Below are 15,708 nucleotides of genomic sequence, written 5' to 3' on the forward strand. Positions count from 1 at the left end.
AATCTGATTTTTTTCACTTTTTTTTGTTTTTGTTTCACACCTAACTTGATTGGTTGTGGTTAAAAACTGACCCAAAACGTAATGAATTTGATCATTACAGGCTGCTTTCTAAATATTCCTGTTACACTGAATAAAGCAACTATGAAAAATTAAACAAGTGGTGACTTATGGCACTAATCTTCACCCTGTGAAGCTCTCTGTCCAGTTATGTGTTGACCGTCTGCTGGAATGGAGAAATGCATGATAAAAACGAGTAGTATAATCTCATTCTGTGTGAAAGAAACTCCATACATTGCTGAAGAAGCTTGATTGGCAAAAGAGCCTATGCACTTCAGTAAAGGTTTGCAGATCTATTATGCCCAGGTATCTGGATTTCCACAGGAAACATCTCTGGGACGAAAGCTGGAGCGTTCCAGGGTGGACCCAAAGGCATTGTGGGATGCACTTCTGTCCTAGACTCTCTTGCGCCCCTAACGGACTTATCCCATGAGGGAGAGAGAGGTGGGAAGGTGATGACCCTTAGGCCATTGTCTCTTTCCCTGGCAGTCTTCTGTCATTGAAGGTGTGCATGTTTATCACCTCCTCTGTTTTGACGATGGCGGGAGGCTGTGGTTTTTGTTTGAGGCGTCGCTGACACTTCAGAGACACAGTGAGCTCATCCACCATGGCGCTGCAGAATGACCGCTGCAGAGGAGGAGAGGGAAGAGGATGAAAAGGAAAGAAGAGGTGAGCGAGTGTGTGAATAACAATTTACCACAATAATAACCAGCCACCTAAGTTTCCATATAACTTTAGGCATTTTTAAAATGCCAAGGGACAGGTGATTGTTAGTTAATATCTGTTTAGAAATAAATGTTGATTAATTAATACCAAGAAAGTGGGTTCATTAGAAATTGATACTTAAAGTATTATAAAAAAGGGGTCCTAACAAAGTGTAATTTGAATGCCTATACTTATTATGATTGCTAAACCTCTATGTGGCTAAAAGCTTAACAACTATCTTTAGTTAGATGTAATCCCCTACTTTGTTCTGAAATGCAATTCTCTATCTCTTACCTCTCTAGATGACACTAGCTAGGTTTTCATCCAGCTGTCCAATTTAACTTGATCAAATAATAATAATAAATAAAATGTTGCAAAAACAAACAAACAAACAAATAAAACAGAAAAACACTACATTACACTACATTAGTTCTGTACCAGTGGCATAGCAAGTATTTTATTGTACGGATGCCTGGTTAGCCAAAATAACTGAAGATGGGTTTCTTGTGTAAAATATGTGTTAAACAAATCAAAAAAGGATTTTTTTTAGATTCCTTTAGACATTAGCCCCTCTTTGTCTTGATGTAGTTTTACACACTCTTGATCATTGTGTAAATCAGCTTCATGAGGAGCAACTCAAGAAGATACACATGCTGAGACCCTATTGTTGCCGAAAACCACTTGTTATAGGTTATTTTCAAAAAAAAAAATTCATTTTTTTGAATTTAAATTTTGGAAACAATTTTGTAGAGTTCCTTTTTACTTATTCCACATGTGCTTAAAGAACTGAAAAATGCCGGACACTGATTGATTTCCAACTCACAGGTACAGGATGTAGAGAGGAATCGAAGACACATCAGTTAAAGTTTGGAGATTCAGCTCATATTCAGGCATTAAGTATTCCTATTCACTGATTGCATATAGGGTCGCTGTGCAGCACTGTGTAGCACTATTATAAAGTTGGAATTATTTTCCTCTTTTTTAGTCTCTTCAGCTTTTGCTGATGTGCTCTGTTTCTGAGTGGTCTCTCTTCTCTTAGGAAGAATATACTTTACTAAACCAAATTCAAAACCCAATCAGTGCAGAGTCAATGCAGATTCAGTGCACAGACCTTCTTCAAGCATTCACTCTTACCTTCTCAATCTGTGCGTTCTGTTTGGACTTGTACAGCACTTCCCCTACAGCCACAAAAACAGAGAGGACCAGGCCCGCAGCCAGCACGATGAAGATGCCCCCAATGTTTTGCACTCCCAGTGCACTCGCCTCTTTGCTCTCCTCCTCTGGGCAGCCATTTCCTCTCCACCACTTCTCCTTCATCATATGCAGCTTCCCTTCCTCCTGCAACTGCAGAATCGCTATGGTGATCTTGTCTCGGTATGGAGAGCCTACAGGGACATGCAGAGATTTATTTATCACTTTCACATAGTAATATTACTCCTTTCTTCCCTATAATCATATTTCTTTTATTGGTCTGTTTCTGTTGTAGGACTTAAGGAGAATTTTTTTAGGATTTTTAAAAAAAAATGACTTCTGAAGGAGTGTAAGTTTCTGAAATTAGTAAACAGCTGTTGTACTGCAATGGCAGCAGCATTTTTTGGTTTGCATACATACACAGGGTGGGATATATGCAGAATTAGTGTTTGCAAACATACATTTTTAAGACTCTGCTGGTGCGGGTACATGTCACATTCACACAAAAGCACTCAAGTAGCTAATAGTTTTCCTTTGTGGAGAGTGAGTGAGTAAGAAGACAGGTTAACGAGGACCTTTGCATCTAAAAATGTACAGTGTATCTGAAAAAAATGGTAAGACCATGTTATATCCAATGATCGAAAAATTAACGTGTGCTTGTATGTTTGATTTTACATGAAACAGATGTTTCATATACAGTCAAAGCCAGTCATTTACTGAAGTGACTTAAATATAGAGTTACGGTGCTGAAAAATGAACTGAAGCTAACCATGACTTTTTTTCAAACAGATTTATCCATTCCATTCTACAATGATGTTATTCCTTCACAATGCCTGAAATGGAGATGTACATGAATCTAGAGTACATAGGCAACCATCAACAACAACAACAAAAAAACAACTATATGGCAAACTGAGCTCAAATGTCAGAAAAAATGATGTATGTTATGTTCTATTGTTATATTAAATGTCGATTATGGAGATGATTATGGAAACTTTTCATCCTCAAGTAAGTAATGGGACGTTTTTATGTATAGTAAAAGCAGTAGTAACTAGTTTAGATGTTGAGCTTATCAGATTTCAAACAGATTTTTTCAGATACAAAAAATAAGTTTTGTGCTCTTGTGCTTAAAATTTCATAGCAATAAAGTGAACCTCTTTGCCCTGCAGTACTGTTGATAATAATATGATGGTTGCCTGCCTGAGTTCTCCTCACATGGCTCACCTGAGATCTGAACCTGAATCCCAGCTGCTTAGTGCACCTTTATACTGCCAGGTAATGCTTTCATTGGGCACATCCAGTGATTTTTTTAAAGTAGTAAAGCAATAAATAGCAAACATTTAGGTAGATTGTGTATAAGACAATCCAAGATACCTATGATTGATCAAGACTCATTGAATATAAAAAAGTGCTCCTCCAAGACACACAGAAGACAGCTAATGTCTAATGTCAAAACTGTATGAAAATAATGATTTTAACTTGCAACTGCTACTCTGGATTCCACTATTTACTCTTTCTGGTCTGGAATACGAGTAAAACAAGACAAATTCACGTTAGTCATGGACTGGAATCCCACACTGCTAAGCAATGCTTTTATGGGTGCATCCTTGGTAAATCAATGTGCTAGATTTGCAATGCAAATATCCTTGAAGACAGCATAAGTCCTGTCAACCCACACAAAGTTATTAGTTTGAATACAATGTGTGTATGCCTGCTCACGTTATAACTTCTGATATCGCTAATATAGCATCTCTTCTTGGAGGTTTTTAAAGACCTTTTTAGCTTCTAAATAAAAAAAAAAATGTCTATGTGCATTACTTCTCTGTGTGTCTGTGAATTCATGGGCTGCTCTGTTCAGGCACAAGAGAGCCATAACTTAAAGAAACTGCTGTGTTGGCAGGTTTATGGTGTTGGTTATGGCCACCTGACTCATGAGGGTTGCCTGCTCTCCCACAGTAGTTTGGACTCTGGGCCCATCAAACACATGGTAGCTCAGATGTGCAGAAATGTATGTATTAGTTGAAGCAAATATTCAAACATTATGGCATAGAAATTTACTGGGGCTTTTCCTTTCCAATTTCCAAGAAAATATGAAAACGGTGTGATTATATAAATATATCTACCAGGGTGGTCTATGTGAGGGGTTCTCAACCTTTTCCACCCCAAGGCCCACCTGTGTATAACTATAAAGCATAGCGGTCCACAGGAAAACTAAAATCAACTTTTTTAAATACAACTTTATTTTTCTTAAATGCTTACACTGAAAATCTAACAATTATGTCCTGAAAAAGATCAGATTGGCCATTCTGGATGCCAGTAGGTTTGCAAAATTTGCAGGTATGTTAAAAAGCATGAAACGTTTAAAAAAACATGGTTGTAGTGGTATCCGAAAAGGGGAAAAAAGAAAAAAAAAAGAATAGAAATGTACAAGGTAGCTGTGATTTGGAGCTGCAGTCCATTGTCTTTTCACTGAAAATACACTGGCTTTTCCAAAAGAGGAATTGTTTGGTCTCAAGATATCTCATTTGAAATAAACCACACTTCATTCACTGGGCTTTTCAATTAGTGTCGTCCCAATCAACAATAATGATAAATCTTAGCTGATATTTGCTTCTTTGTCATTGGTTTATCAGTCTGAGTTTAACTACTCAGGTCGCTGACGCTCGACCAAACATACGCTCCGCAATCCATGAGTTGAAATCAAATGCTTATCTTCTCTATTATTTTATGGCTCGTCTATTGTTTTTAACAGTTGCTTGTGCTCGGTGTCTAAAGAGTCAGTCATTAAAACAGTCGTTATGCTGACTGTACGGCACCGACGTGCCTCTAGAAGAGAAGGAAAGCGAACTTTATTAATGAATTCCCTCGTTTGATCACAGAGCGTGTTTCCATCAGCAGGACTGAGTCCTGCACTTTCTGCGGGACCAGTTCACCTCTTTGCTGCAGACCCGAATACGAGTGAAGTGTCTCCTTGTTAAAAAGGAGTAAATTAAAGAAAGTGTGAAGTCCTCACCAAACAAAGCACCCTGAGAAACTTCATCTCTGGTTCGCTGTCTGCATTGCACGTCCGCAGCTGCGCTGTCTCAGACTGACGACATTTAATTAATAACATATAACTATATACACCGATCAGGCATAAATTATGACCACCTCCTTGTTTCTACACTCATTGTCCATTTTATCAGCTCCACTTACTGCATAGGTGCACTCTGTAGTTCTACAATTACAGACTGTAGTCCATCTGTTTCACTGCATACTTTGTTAGCCCCCTTTTACCCTGTTCTTCAGTGATCAGGACCCCCATAGATCCTACAGAACTACATAGAACTACAAAGTGCACCTATACAGTAAGTGGAGCTGATCAAATGGACAATGAGCTTGGTGGACCACAGCCAACAGGTTGAGAAACCCTTGTCTATGTTGATTAATTTGCCACTCTAAGATATAATGGAGGATGTTATGAGCCTGATTCTTATCAGTTGTACCCCACAATAAAAAGAAATAACACAATGTTTTACTTGCTTCAGTCAGATAGGAAAAACTCAGGCAAAATGAGTACTTACCCATTGGTGTTCCCACTCCATATGCCTTGGAGTCTATGAGTCCTCCAATCTGAGTGAGGTTGCAGTTGCGCTGGGTGACAAACTCAATGGTGGTGGACTCCATGAGGAATGCATAGTCCGACGTAAGCACTCTCTGGATTCCCTCCTCCACGCTCTTCACCATCACTGATTGCCTCCTGCTATTCATGAACTCCCACATCTTATCATAAGTGGAGATCTTTGTCTTCTACAGGGGTCAATACAAAAGAAGAATGAAGAAGATAGGTTTATTGTTTAATCATTTCTGGACAATTTTTCAGCCAGTGTTTTGGGCAGGCTTCAAATCCTGATCTGGGTTCTTGGTTTCACTACCATTCGCACAGGCACACGGCAATTAAGGTAATAGAGGCAGAACTAATATAAACAGCTTTCATTAAATAAAGCTATAGAAAATATGCCAAATATTTGCTCACATGATAGTAGACTGCAGTAAGTACTCCCTGGCCCTAACTGATCTATCCATGCACTGCTAACAAATGCATCCTTTCAGCTGTTGCAAGATGAGATGAATTTTGCAGTGTTTGCTAAAACAGCCTAACCAAACCTAAATTTAGAGTGCCTAATTTTATTTTTCAATGATTATTTTGTACTATGCAAAGTCACACTTTTAGAATACACTTTTTTATATACAGTATTTTTTATATACAGTACAGTACTGCTTAAAAGCCAGAGCCCACCTTTCATTTATTTAATGATAATTATTAATAATTATTTTAGTCTAAAAAGCCAGAAAAAGCAGAATTCATTTTTAACAGAAAATTACACAGAAGCCTCAACAACTCTACATAATATTACATTTTCAGTATTTAGTGTCCATCTTTTCCTTTGTGACAGCTTCCATTATTTTTGTGAGGCCTAATTTCAGTCTTTTTCAAATAAATCTGCAGGGATATTTTTCCACTTCTCCAAAGTTCAGTCTCAAAAGTTGGTTTGGAGACTCCTGTTTTTTAAAATCATTTCCTTTTACTTTTCCTCCCTTATGCAAATGAATTCTTGTATTTCATCTCCTCAAAATTTGCACAGCAGTTAAGAGTTTGAGTGGTTGCTTGTGTGAATGTTAGTGTTGGTCAAACTTTGAATCTGAAGGAAACCTCTGAAAATGAAGATAAGATAAGATAAGCATTCTAAGGAAATCAGAAATACAGTTACACACATGCACAATATAGGAAAAGGCTACAAAATAATATCCTCAAGTGTTTGGATATACCAGTGCGCACTGTTAGATTCATTGTGAGGAATTGTAAGCTGCATCACACCACCCAGGCACTTTTTCTGCAAATGTAGACAAGGCCATCTCTCAAAACTGAGCATCAGAGCAAGTAAGCCCAGATAGGCCAACAATCAATTTGAAGGAGCTACAGAGTTCAGTGGCTTGGACTGAAGTGAAAAAAAAACCACATAAAAGCAAGTCTGGAGTTTGCAAGAAAGCATCGGAGTGACCCAGCTGGGGATGTGGGAAGGATGTGGGTCATTAGATAAGACGGGTGACACAAAAATGGAGACTTTTGGCCAAAATTCAACATGTGACGCACACCTAACACTGCTCGTTCCTCAACAATTGCCATCCCATCAGTGAAGTATGGAGGTGCCAGCATCATGTTGTGGGGACGCTTTTCCTCAGCGGGCATTGGGCATCTTGTTAAAACTGATGGACAGATGGACGGTGCAAAATGCAGGGAGATACTGGATGATAGCCTGCTTCAGTCTGTTAAAAAAGTAAAACTTCTGGAAACTTCACCTTTCAGCAGGACAATGATTCAAAGCACAAAGCTATAGCAACACTAAAAGATGACTGTTCTACAATGCCTAAGTTAATGGCTGTATCTCAATCCAGTTGAGTTTATGGCACTGTTTGAAATGTGTAGTGCACAAGCGTCATCTAAACAATCTGGAGCAAATCTGTCAAGAAGAATGGCTGAAAATCACTCCTAAACAGTATACAAAGTAGGCAGAAGCTTACCCCTACAGACTTAAAGCTGTTATTGCAGTCAAAGGCAGTTCTACTAAGTACTAGTCTAAAGGGGTTGAATGCTTATGCAAGCAGCGTTTTTAAGTTTTTAATATATTGTTTAAAGATTTGCTGACAAATAATGAATTTAGACAAATTTTAAGAGCATTTATTGCAATAAAAATATTGGCATGAACAATGTATGTCATTTGTAATTCAGATGAATCTTATGACTTTTCAAGAGGTTTTAATACTTTTGCAAGGCACTATTCAGCCTGAATCTGGCTTGATCATCTCCTCACTTTGTAAACACTTTCTGTTGGTTATCATTTTTTTTCACTGGGATCCATAGATTTTCTGCTGGGCTCTTGTCACTGCTATCATCACGTTTTGGCAAACACAATGTTGTCAGCTATTCCTGACATTTAGCCATGCTACAGTTGCTAATGATGTAGAGCACATGTGTCAAGCTCCAGTCCTCCCAGGCCAAAATACTGCAGACTTCAGCACGCTGCCTCATTAAACACACCTGATTCAGCTCATCAGCCAATTTGCAAGGCCCTTACGAACTGAATTCAGAGCATTAGATGAGCGTAAATGCTAATCTCCACAGCACTTTGGCCCAGAAGGCCGCCAGTTTGACATGCCTGGTGTAGGGTAAAAATGTTAACTTAGCTGCCAGTGAACCTTCTGTTTAGCCTATTAATCAGATGTTAATTCTTGACAACTTTGATTACATACCAAGAACAACAAAAAATACACCCAAGTCATCCTAAGACTATGTCTTTCACATGCATACAAAATAAAATAAAATCTCATTTGAAATGAATAACACTAAATTTAGTTACTTTTACAGAACTGAGTTGTATTCCACAAATTCTCACTGAATGGGAAAACTTGTCCAACCTTGAAACAGTAGTATACGAAAGAATGCATTGGTAGGCAGAGTATGGAAAGATCAATTCTAGCTGTAGCACCTTGAAAAATGCCATAGTAGATCCATCCTCCACTACACCATAAGGAATCTTGGTCTGCTTGGCTAGGTCATCAGCTGAGTCAATGGGAGACTCCATCCTCTCCACAGTGAGGAAGGCAGCCAGGTTGGCCGTGTAAGAGGAGATGATGATCAGAGTGAAAAACCACCAGATACCTCCAACTATCCTGGTGGACAGAGCCTTGGGCATCAGCTCAGACCCTGTCAATAAGAGTAAAGTGCAGAGGAGAGCAGAAGATTGATACATAAAGAAAAGGGACAGGAAGGGGGGTTATTTCACCTGGTGAGCTCCACACAGGTCCCACATCATACACCACTTAAGACTGTACATCAGCCTTACCCAGTTGCTGTATGAAAGCAGTGGCAGTGGTTCTCAGCTTTTCTGATCAACGACCATGAAGGTTGGGGTTCTTGACCTTTCCTGTAGCATTCTAATTTCAATTTGCTCTGCAGTGTACTTCAGTTGTAAACTCAAACTACTTTGCTAGCTCTGCGTTAAATGGTGAGATTAAAGTGATCTACAAGTTTGCTGCATGTCACATTGCATGACATGCCACAAATAAAATCTTGGCCAAACTCAGACTGTTAGAAGCTGCAAATTTAGTTATGCTGCACATCAGATCATAAAATTAAGATTTTCTAGCGGCGATTATATGATGCAAGAAAATGACATTTTTTATGTGCCTTATTTTTTTGCTGAAAAAGACAGCCATACATGCATTACAGTGGCAATGCTTTGTCTGAAAAATAATTGAATAGAAATGACTAAGAACATAAGAGGAAAGTGGGGAAATGGCAACATACAATGCTCATTCTCCAAAGTGAAAGAGGTCAGTAGGCCAATTTTTCTGTCCACTTTGCAGTAGCTAGCTCTGCTATTTCACTGCAGGTTACTCTGTATGTGAACTGAGGGCTGGGCCACACTGATAAATAAGCTAGTATTCTTAAACTTGTGAGCAATAAAGTTTTTGGCTTAATTTATCATCTATCACGCACACATTCACATTATTCCATGCTGCTCTTTATTGGTTGCTTTTATACGTGTATCGCATAGATTTTCAACCACAATTTCTGACATTGCATACTTAATGTTCACTTATGTTAATTTTCACAAAAATGTAGCAAAATTAACTGCTAGGTTAGCAGCTTGGCCAATGGCTGCTGCCAAACATGCCAGTTAGAGGCTTCACTTATGTAGCCACTCTTTTAGGGTATAATGATAATGAATGAAAAAATCATCCACCAAAATATATCACAAAATATTGGTCTATACATTCCAACAAACATAATGTGCAGAGGTGGGTAGTATCTAGTTACATTTACTCAAGCGTATATTCTTAAGTAACTGATGTGTACTCCTGAGCATTTTCAACTCATAATACTTTTCCTTCAACTCATGTACATTAAGTAAGTAAAATGATCTGTTTATTTTTTCAGTTAAATTTTAGCCATTTATATTTAGTTACTAATTCATTTTTGTGTTTAATTGCATTATGTTTTGTTGGTGACCTCTGTACTGCTTTGTGATTGACTGACTTTGGAGCATTAGCATTTTATTTTAGACCAAAAGAATCTCAAAAAGAGAAGTTGTCATGCTTCCATAAGTATGAGAACTTAAGTAGTTTTGACATAATACTTCTGTATTTCTACTCCAGTACTTTTCATTTTATCATTATACTATTGATTTAGGCTACTCTACCCACCTCTGACCACGCAAACACCCAAGTTGAGAACTAGAGCACAGTGCACATTTTAGTGTTTTACTTAGTCCAACACACCTTAAGTAGCTGATGAACTCAGTAAGGTGTTTTGAGCACCAAAATGTGTTCTGCAGCAGTACTCTAAGAACATAAATGAGAAACACTGATGTACATAAACCCTTTACTGCTCTACATGAACATTTTACTGTCCATGCTCAAATACTCAAGCCTAATTCATGCTTCTGGAGAAAAATGTTCAGTTGGAAAAAGGAAACCAAAAGGAAAGTTATGAGGCAGGGCTGGCACCAAGCAGAGTAGGTGCCATCCTAATTTTCTTTTTGGTTCATTCCATTTCTAATAAAACATAAGCTTAAAATCACAGTCAGCATATCAACTATTTGGCTTTTATTTTCCAAGCCTTTAGCCATGCATTCTTGATATGGCATTTCGCAACCTATGATTGCTGTGCAGATGGCACACAATTTGAAAAACCATAATGTTACACTTGCCTGGCTCACAGCAGGGGAAACATGAAAGGGAGCCCACATGTGAACAACAATTAAGCAAAGATATTACATTCAAAAAAATGGCAGGGCCATGACAATAAGTACCAAAATGTCTGATATCTATATATCAGTACTATTTACTCAATAGTTAGTCACTTAAATACCTACACATCGCTCAACATTTTTCTCCAAAAGCAAAATTAGGCTTAGTAGAATAAAACAGAATAGAATTGAATAGAATAGAATTGGATTGTACTATCATGTACCCAAGGTAACTTCATACCCTGTCACCACCACCCACTGACCTCTATGGGGCAAACCACAGAGGCAAGGGACTCTGAAGAAGTGTTCACTCCCTATGGTACAGTGTGTTGTAAAGCAACATATCGCTGTTGTCGAAAGAAAACCTCGTATCTCCAAAATGGTAACTTTACAGGAGAAGGAAAAAACCTACTTTACTTTTAATGAAAGTCAATGGAACCAGACTTTTTTCTAAGTCATTTTGGGTCATTTCCTTTAGTCCATTCATCATGAAATTTACTTGCAACGTAAAGGGTAACAGGTATTTTCAAATTATGTCAAAAGCTCAAAAATGACAAAAATGGTGATATGAGTTTTTCTTCCGACAACAGCGATATATCTGTTAATTAAAACAACACTACTGCACTGTGATACAACCAAATGTCATATAGGAAGGATATCTTAACTGAAGTCTACTGACAGCATTATAGACCTTTCTAATCACATCTTATTCATTGCTTTATCAGAAAATTTCTGGTTTTGTTATTTTTCATTCCAGAATGTTCATTGTTTGTCAGGAATTTACTTTTATGTGGCTCAGCTGAAAACAAGCACACAGAGGTGCAACTATAATTCTGAAATGAGTGGCTAAACTTTGTCTTTTAGGCATTTAGTAAAATTAATTATCCTCAAGATCAAAGACAACTTTTAGAGTACATTTTAATATTAAAATATATTACACACTATTATTATATTATATGTACTATTATATTCAATTAATAATAGCTCTAATTGTTGCACTCTGGAATTTTAAGTTTATAGAGTACATTCACTGCCTGTGGTGCAACTTCTCAGTATTGTTCAGTCTGGATGGCCACAACAGTATGTTGTTCTTTGAACTGAGCTCTAAACTGAAACAGCTGTCTTTAAGAATGGAAAACTCTTAGGGTGTAGTGCTCCAGAGGAGGAAGTAAAGAATTCTGTGGAGTAAATAAGCACAAAATTATAGTATATAGTGCTAGTAAGTAAACAATTCTTCACTCTGTTCACACTGAACACTGGTGTTTTAACTTTTTAGATAACCTGGTGTTATGGATTTCATTCTGAGTATCACTCTGCCACAAGTGCTGTCAGATTTGTGGTATCAGTAAAGTAAGGTAATGTAAAGTAAACTGGTCTCAGTAACTTGTGCAGTACATAAACAGTCCCTTGTAGCCTGCAGTACCAGCACTAAAACAGAAGGGGGCCCCAAAAAGGCCTAGTGCGTGGTGGAGAGCCATTAAAGCGGGGCAGCCAGGCTGAAGTCTCTACCTTGTTGCATGAGAGCTCCAACTCCGAACCAGAAACTATTTAGTAGAGTGAAGTTATTCTCCACCATATCAGAATCTGGGTTACAGGGGTGAGGATTATACCACTCATACGGGCTGAACCTGATACAGAGAAAAAGAGAGATACATGAAGATTAAAGATTAGAGAAAGCGGAAAATTGCTATATATATATAGCAAATAATCACGTGGAGTGACACACATATACACACACACATGTGGACATATAAACACACTGTGTTGTCAACTTATACACCTACTTTGTAGCTTCCTTCTAGGCTATTGGGCCTAGCAGGCCTAGACCCACCCATTTTTATCATTGGCACACCCAAAATGATTGCTTAAGTTTACTTTCAGTATTAAAATATCTAAATATAAAACATAAATATGTGACATATTTCAAATAAATATTCAATTAATATTACAAATTAAATATCAATATTATTCCCTTAATTATTTCAATGACCAAAAGTTTAAGTAATAGCTGTAACTGTGAGGTTTTTGCTAAGCATTGCTCTCTCTTAAGCAAACACACTCCTAAACACTACAGTATAAATCAATCAGTTTCTCATCACACTGGCATGATGAGAAGTAAGAGCTCATAAAGTGGGATGCTGTCAGTCATTTTGGAGACAGATTAGGAAGAACTGTTACATAACTTTAAGGATTAGAAGCATATAAACACAAAACACAAAAATATTCAGATCATACCACATAGCATTAGACAAACAGCAACTGCAAACAGTTATGCAACTCTGAATGTGATACAATAATCATCCATTTGACTGAACACTAAATGTCAGAAATCACTGTATTAAAGTTATGTTGGTCTGCAAAGCATATTTAAAACATACATAAGCATACTGAGTTTTGCTTCCCTAAGAAAGAAATTTGTCTGCTCGTGAATTTGTTGTATCCTCCAAAACTGCAGTTCTTGGGCTGCCACTGATAGGGTGTTTACAGTTGCTGACTGTAGCCCACTGTAGAAACACTGATAGGTGTTTCTAATAAAATGGTCAATGGGTTTAAGTACAAGGTACAGGACCTAATAAACTACCATCTCAGTGTACGCTTTAGAATATTCTTGCATTACACAAAATATAAAGAGAAAGGGCTCTTAAAGTGTTGTCAGGGTCTTAAAAAAAAGATTTTATGTCTAGAGGGCATTACACTTCCAGTCATGATGAAAAGATCTATAAATTTCCATACTGCTTTGTAGAAGTTAACAGATTTGTTATACATGAGCAAAGATTCTATATTCTATATTCAAGATGTCCCTTGGAAATTCATGAGCTCAGTGGAAGCCCCCAAGGAGGCATATGATCTAAGCCAAATACCTTAAATGGCACAGCCAACAAGTCACTTGCTGCAATTAAGTATTTGAAAAAAATTAATTGTGTAAAGTTCCAACATACATTCACAGTAAAATGATCAGTGTAATAATCAGGGTAAAATCTGAGATATAAACTGAATAACATTCAGCGAATTCGTTAGCAGTGCAGATAAGTCAGTTCTAATGCACACGCTGCAAATATTGCATCTGCTTGGTAACTCTGTTCTGAGAGTGTCACAGAAGCAATTAGGTGCACATTACTCAGAGAGAGGGCACCAAGGACATTGTCTTTTAACTACTTCAGATGTTTTGAGGAGAGTCAATACAACATGATATTTATTCATCCATTTATTCAAATACGTTTATGTACATTTATTCATTAGTACAATGATTTGGAGAATTAATTAATGCTCATAATTGCACAATTTTAAGTCTGATGCATTAAGTCATGATTTTTTGTTATTTTTCTATTCTGATTTTTGTTTGTCTGTGTGTTTTCGTAATCATAATCTCAAAAAATCAAAATATGTCAGACCAATGTTCAGGCTACCGAGTTCAGTACATCTGAGCAATATATGCTAACTTTGGTAGCTAGGTTATCAGCTTGCCCACATCCTGCTTTTCTTGCTACACCACAGGCCCATATCTGTAAAAAATCTCAGTGCAGTCACAAATGGCAAGCCATTGTTAAATGTCTAAAAATATGGGGAAAAATTGGACTGGGCACCTTATTATGTACACTTCCATTGTATCAGTCATTGTGCACTATCAGGTCCATTTACATTTTAGGTGTATTTTATAATTCTACGATTACACATTGAATTTCTCTGTATAATGTGTTGTGATTTGGTGGCCAGGACCACCACAGTACCACTACAGAGCAGGTATTTTTTGGATTGTGGATCCTTCTCTGCACTGCAATGACACTGACATGGTGGTGACATGTTAGTGTTCGCTACATAAATTGGATCACACACAGCAGGGTTACTGACATTTCTAAACAGCTCAGTGACAACTGCCAACTGCAAAAGCTTCTGTGATCCACAAGAATATTTAACTGGCCCTATTGTTGGAAATGCAAAAAATTATAACAGAATAATATATGTAGCAAACTTCAGACTTTTTTTCAGACTTTTTTCAGATTCATCAGACTTTTTAATCACAAAACATAAATACCAAAAATCTGAAAATGTTCTGTATGTCAAAGACAACTTATCAAATGTTGAAATTGAGAAATTTTATTGTTTTTTGAAAAATATATGCCCATTTTGAATTTGATGCCAACAACGTGTACCAAAAAAGCTGGGATGGGGGAATGTTTACCACCATGTTTCATCACCTCTTCTTTTAACAAATCTCTGTAAGTGTTTGGGACCTGAGGAGACCGACTGCTGTAGTTTTAAAAGTGAAATGTTCTCACTCTTGTTTGATATAGGATTTCAGCTGCTCAACAGTTTGGGGTCTCCTTTGTCGTATTTTTCATTTCATACTGCGCCAAATGTTGTCAGTGGGTGACAGGTCTGGACCGCAGGCAGGTCAGTTTAGTGCCCGGACTCTTTTAATATGGAGCCATGCTGTTGAAATACATGCAGAATGTGGTTAGGCATAGTCTTGCTGAAATAAGCAAGGCCTTCCCTGAAAAAGACGTCGTCTGGATGGCAGCATATGTTGCCAAAACATGTATATATCATTCAGCATTAATGATGCCTTTACAAATGTGCATGTCAACAATGCCATGTGCACTAATGCACCCCTATACCATCATGGATGCTGGCTTTTGAACTGTGCACTGATATCAGGCTGAGTGGTCTTTAGCCCGGAGGACACAATGTCCATGATTTCCAAAAATAATTTCAAATGTTGATTTGTCGGGCCCAGAGAAGCTGGCAGCATTCCTGGATCCTGTTTATGTACAGTTTCTTCTTTGTGTTTTAGAGTTTTAACTTGCATTTGTGGATGCAGCGACGAACTGTTTTTACAGACAGTAGTTTTCAGAAGTGTTTCTGAGCCTTTGCAGTGATTTCCGCTACAGAATCATGTCTTTTTTGGCCTTGTCCCTTGCATACAGAGTTTTCTCCAGATTTTCTGAATATTTTAATGTTATTA

The 15,708-nt window shown here is 37.6% G+C and overlaps 1 protein-coding gene across 1 annotated transcript in view; it reads right to left on the reverse strand.

The window, feature by feature from the left end:
* Positions 1–386: 386 nt before the first annotated feature.
* LOC118811195 (glutamate receptor ionotropic, kainate 2) overlaps positions 387–15,708 on the reverse strand; it is a 100,200-nt gene continuing 84,878 nt past the window's right edge. The window contains exons 13-17 of the mRNA XM_036575359.1: positions 12,255–12,373; positions 8,481–8,698; positions 5,517–5,742; positions 1,897–2,147; positions 387–684 (exon numbers count right to left, since the gene is read on the reverse strand). Coding sequence (XP_036431252.1) covers positions 520–684; positions 1,897–2,147; positions 5,517–5,742; positions 8,481–8,698; positions 12,255–12,373 — 979 coding nt within the window. The 3' untranslated portion in view covers positions 387–519. The remainder of the gene's footprint in view (positions 685–1,896; positions 2,148–5,516; positions 5,743–8,480; positions 8,699–12,254; positions 12,374–15,708) is intronic.

This window comes from Colossoma macropomum, unplaced genomic scaffold (genome assembly GCF_904425465.1).
Source record: "Colossoma macropomum unplaced genomic scaffold, Colossoma_macropomum, whole genome shotgun sequence".
In the NCBI taxonomy this organism is placed as follows: Eukaryota; Metazoa; Chordata; class Actinopteri; order Characiformes; family Serrasalmidae; genus Colossoma; species Colossoma macropomum.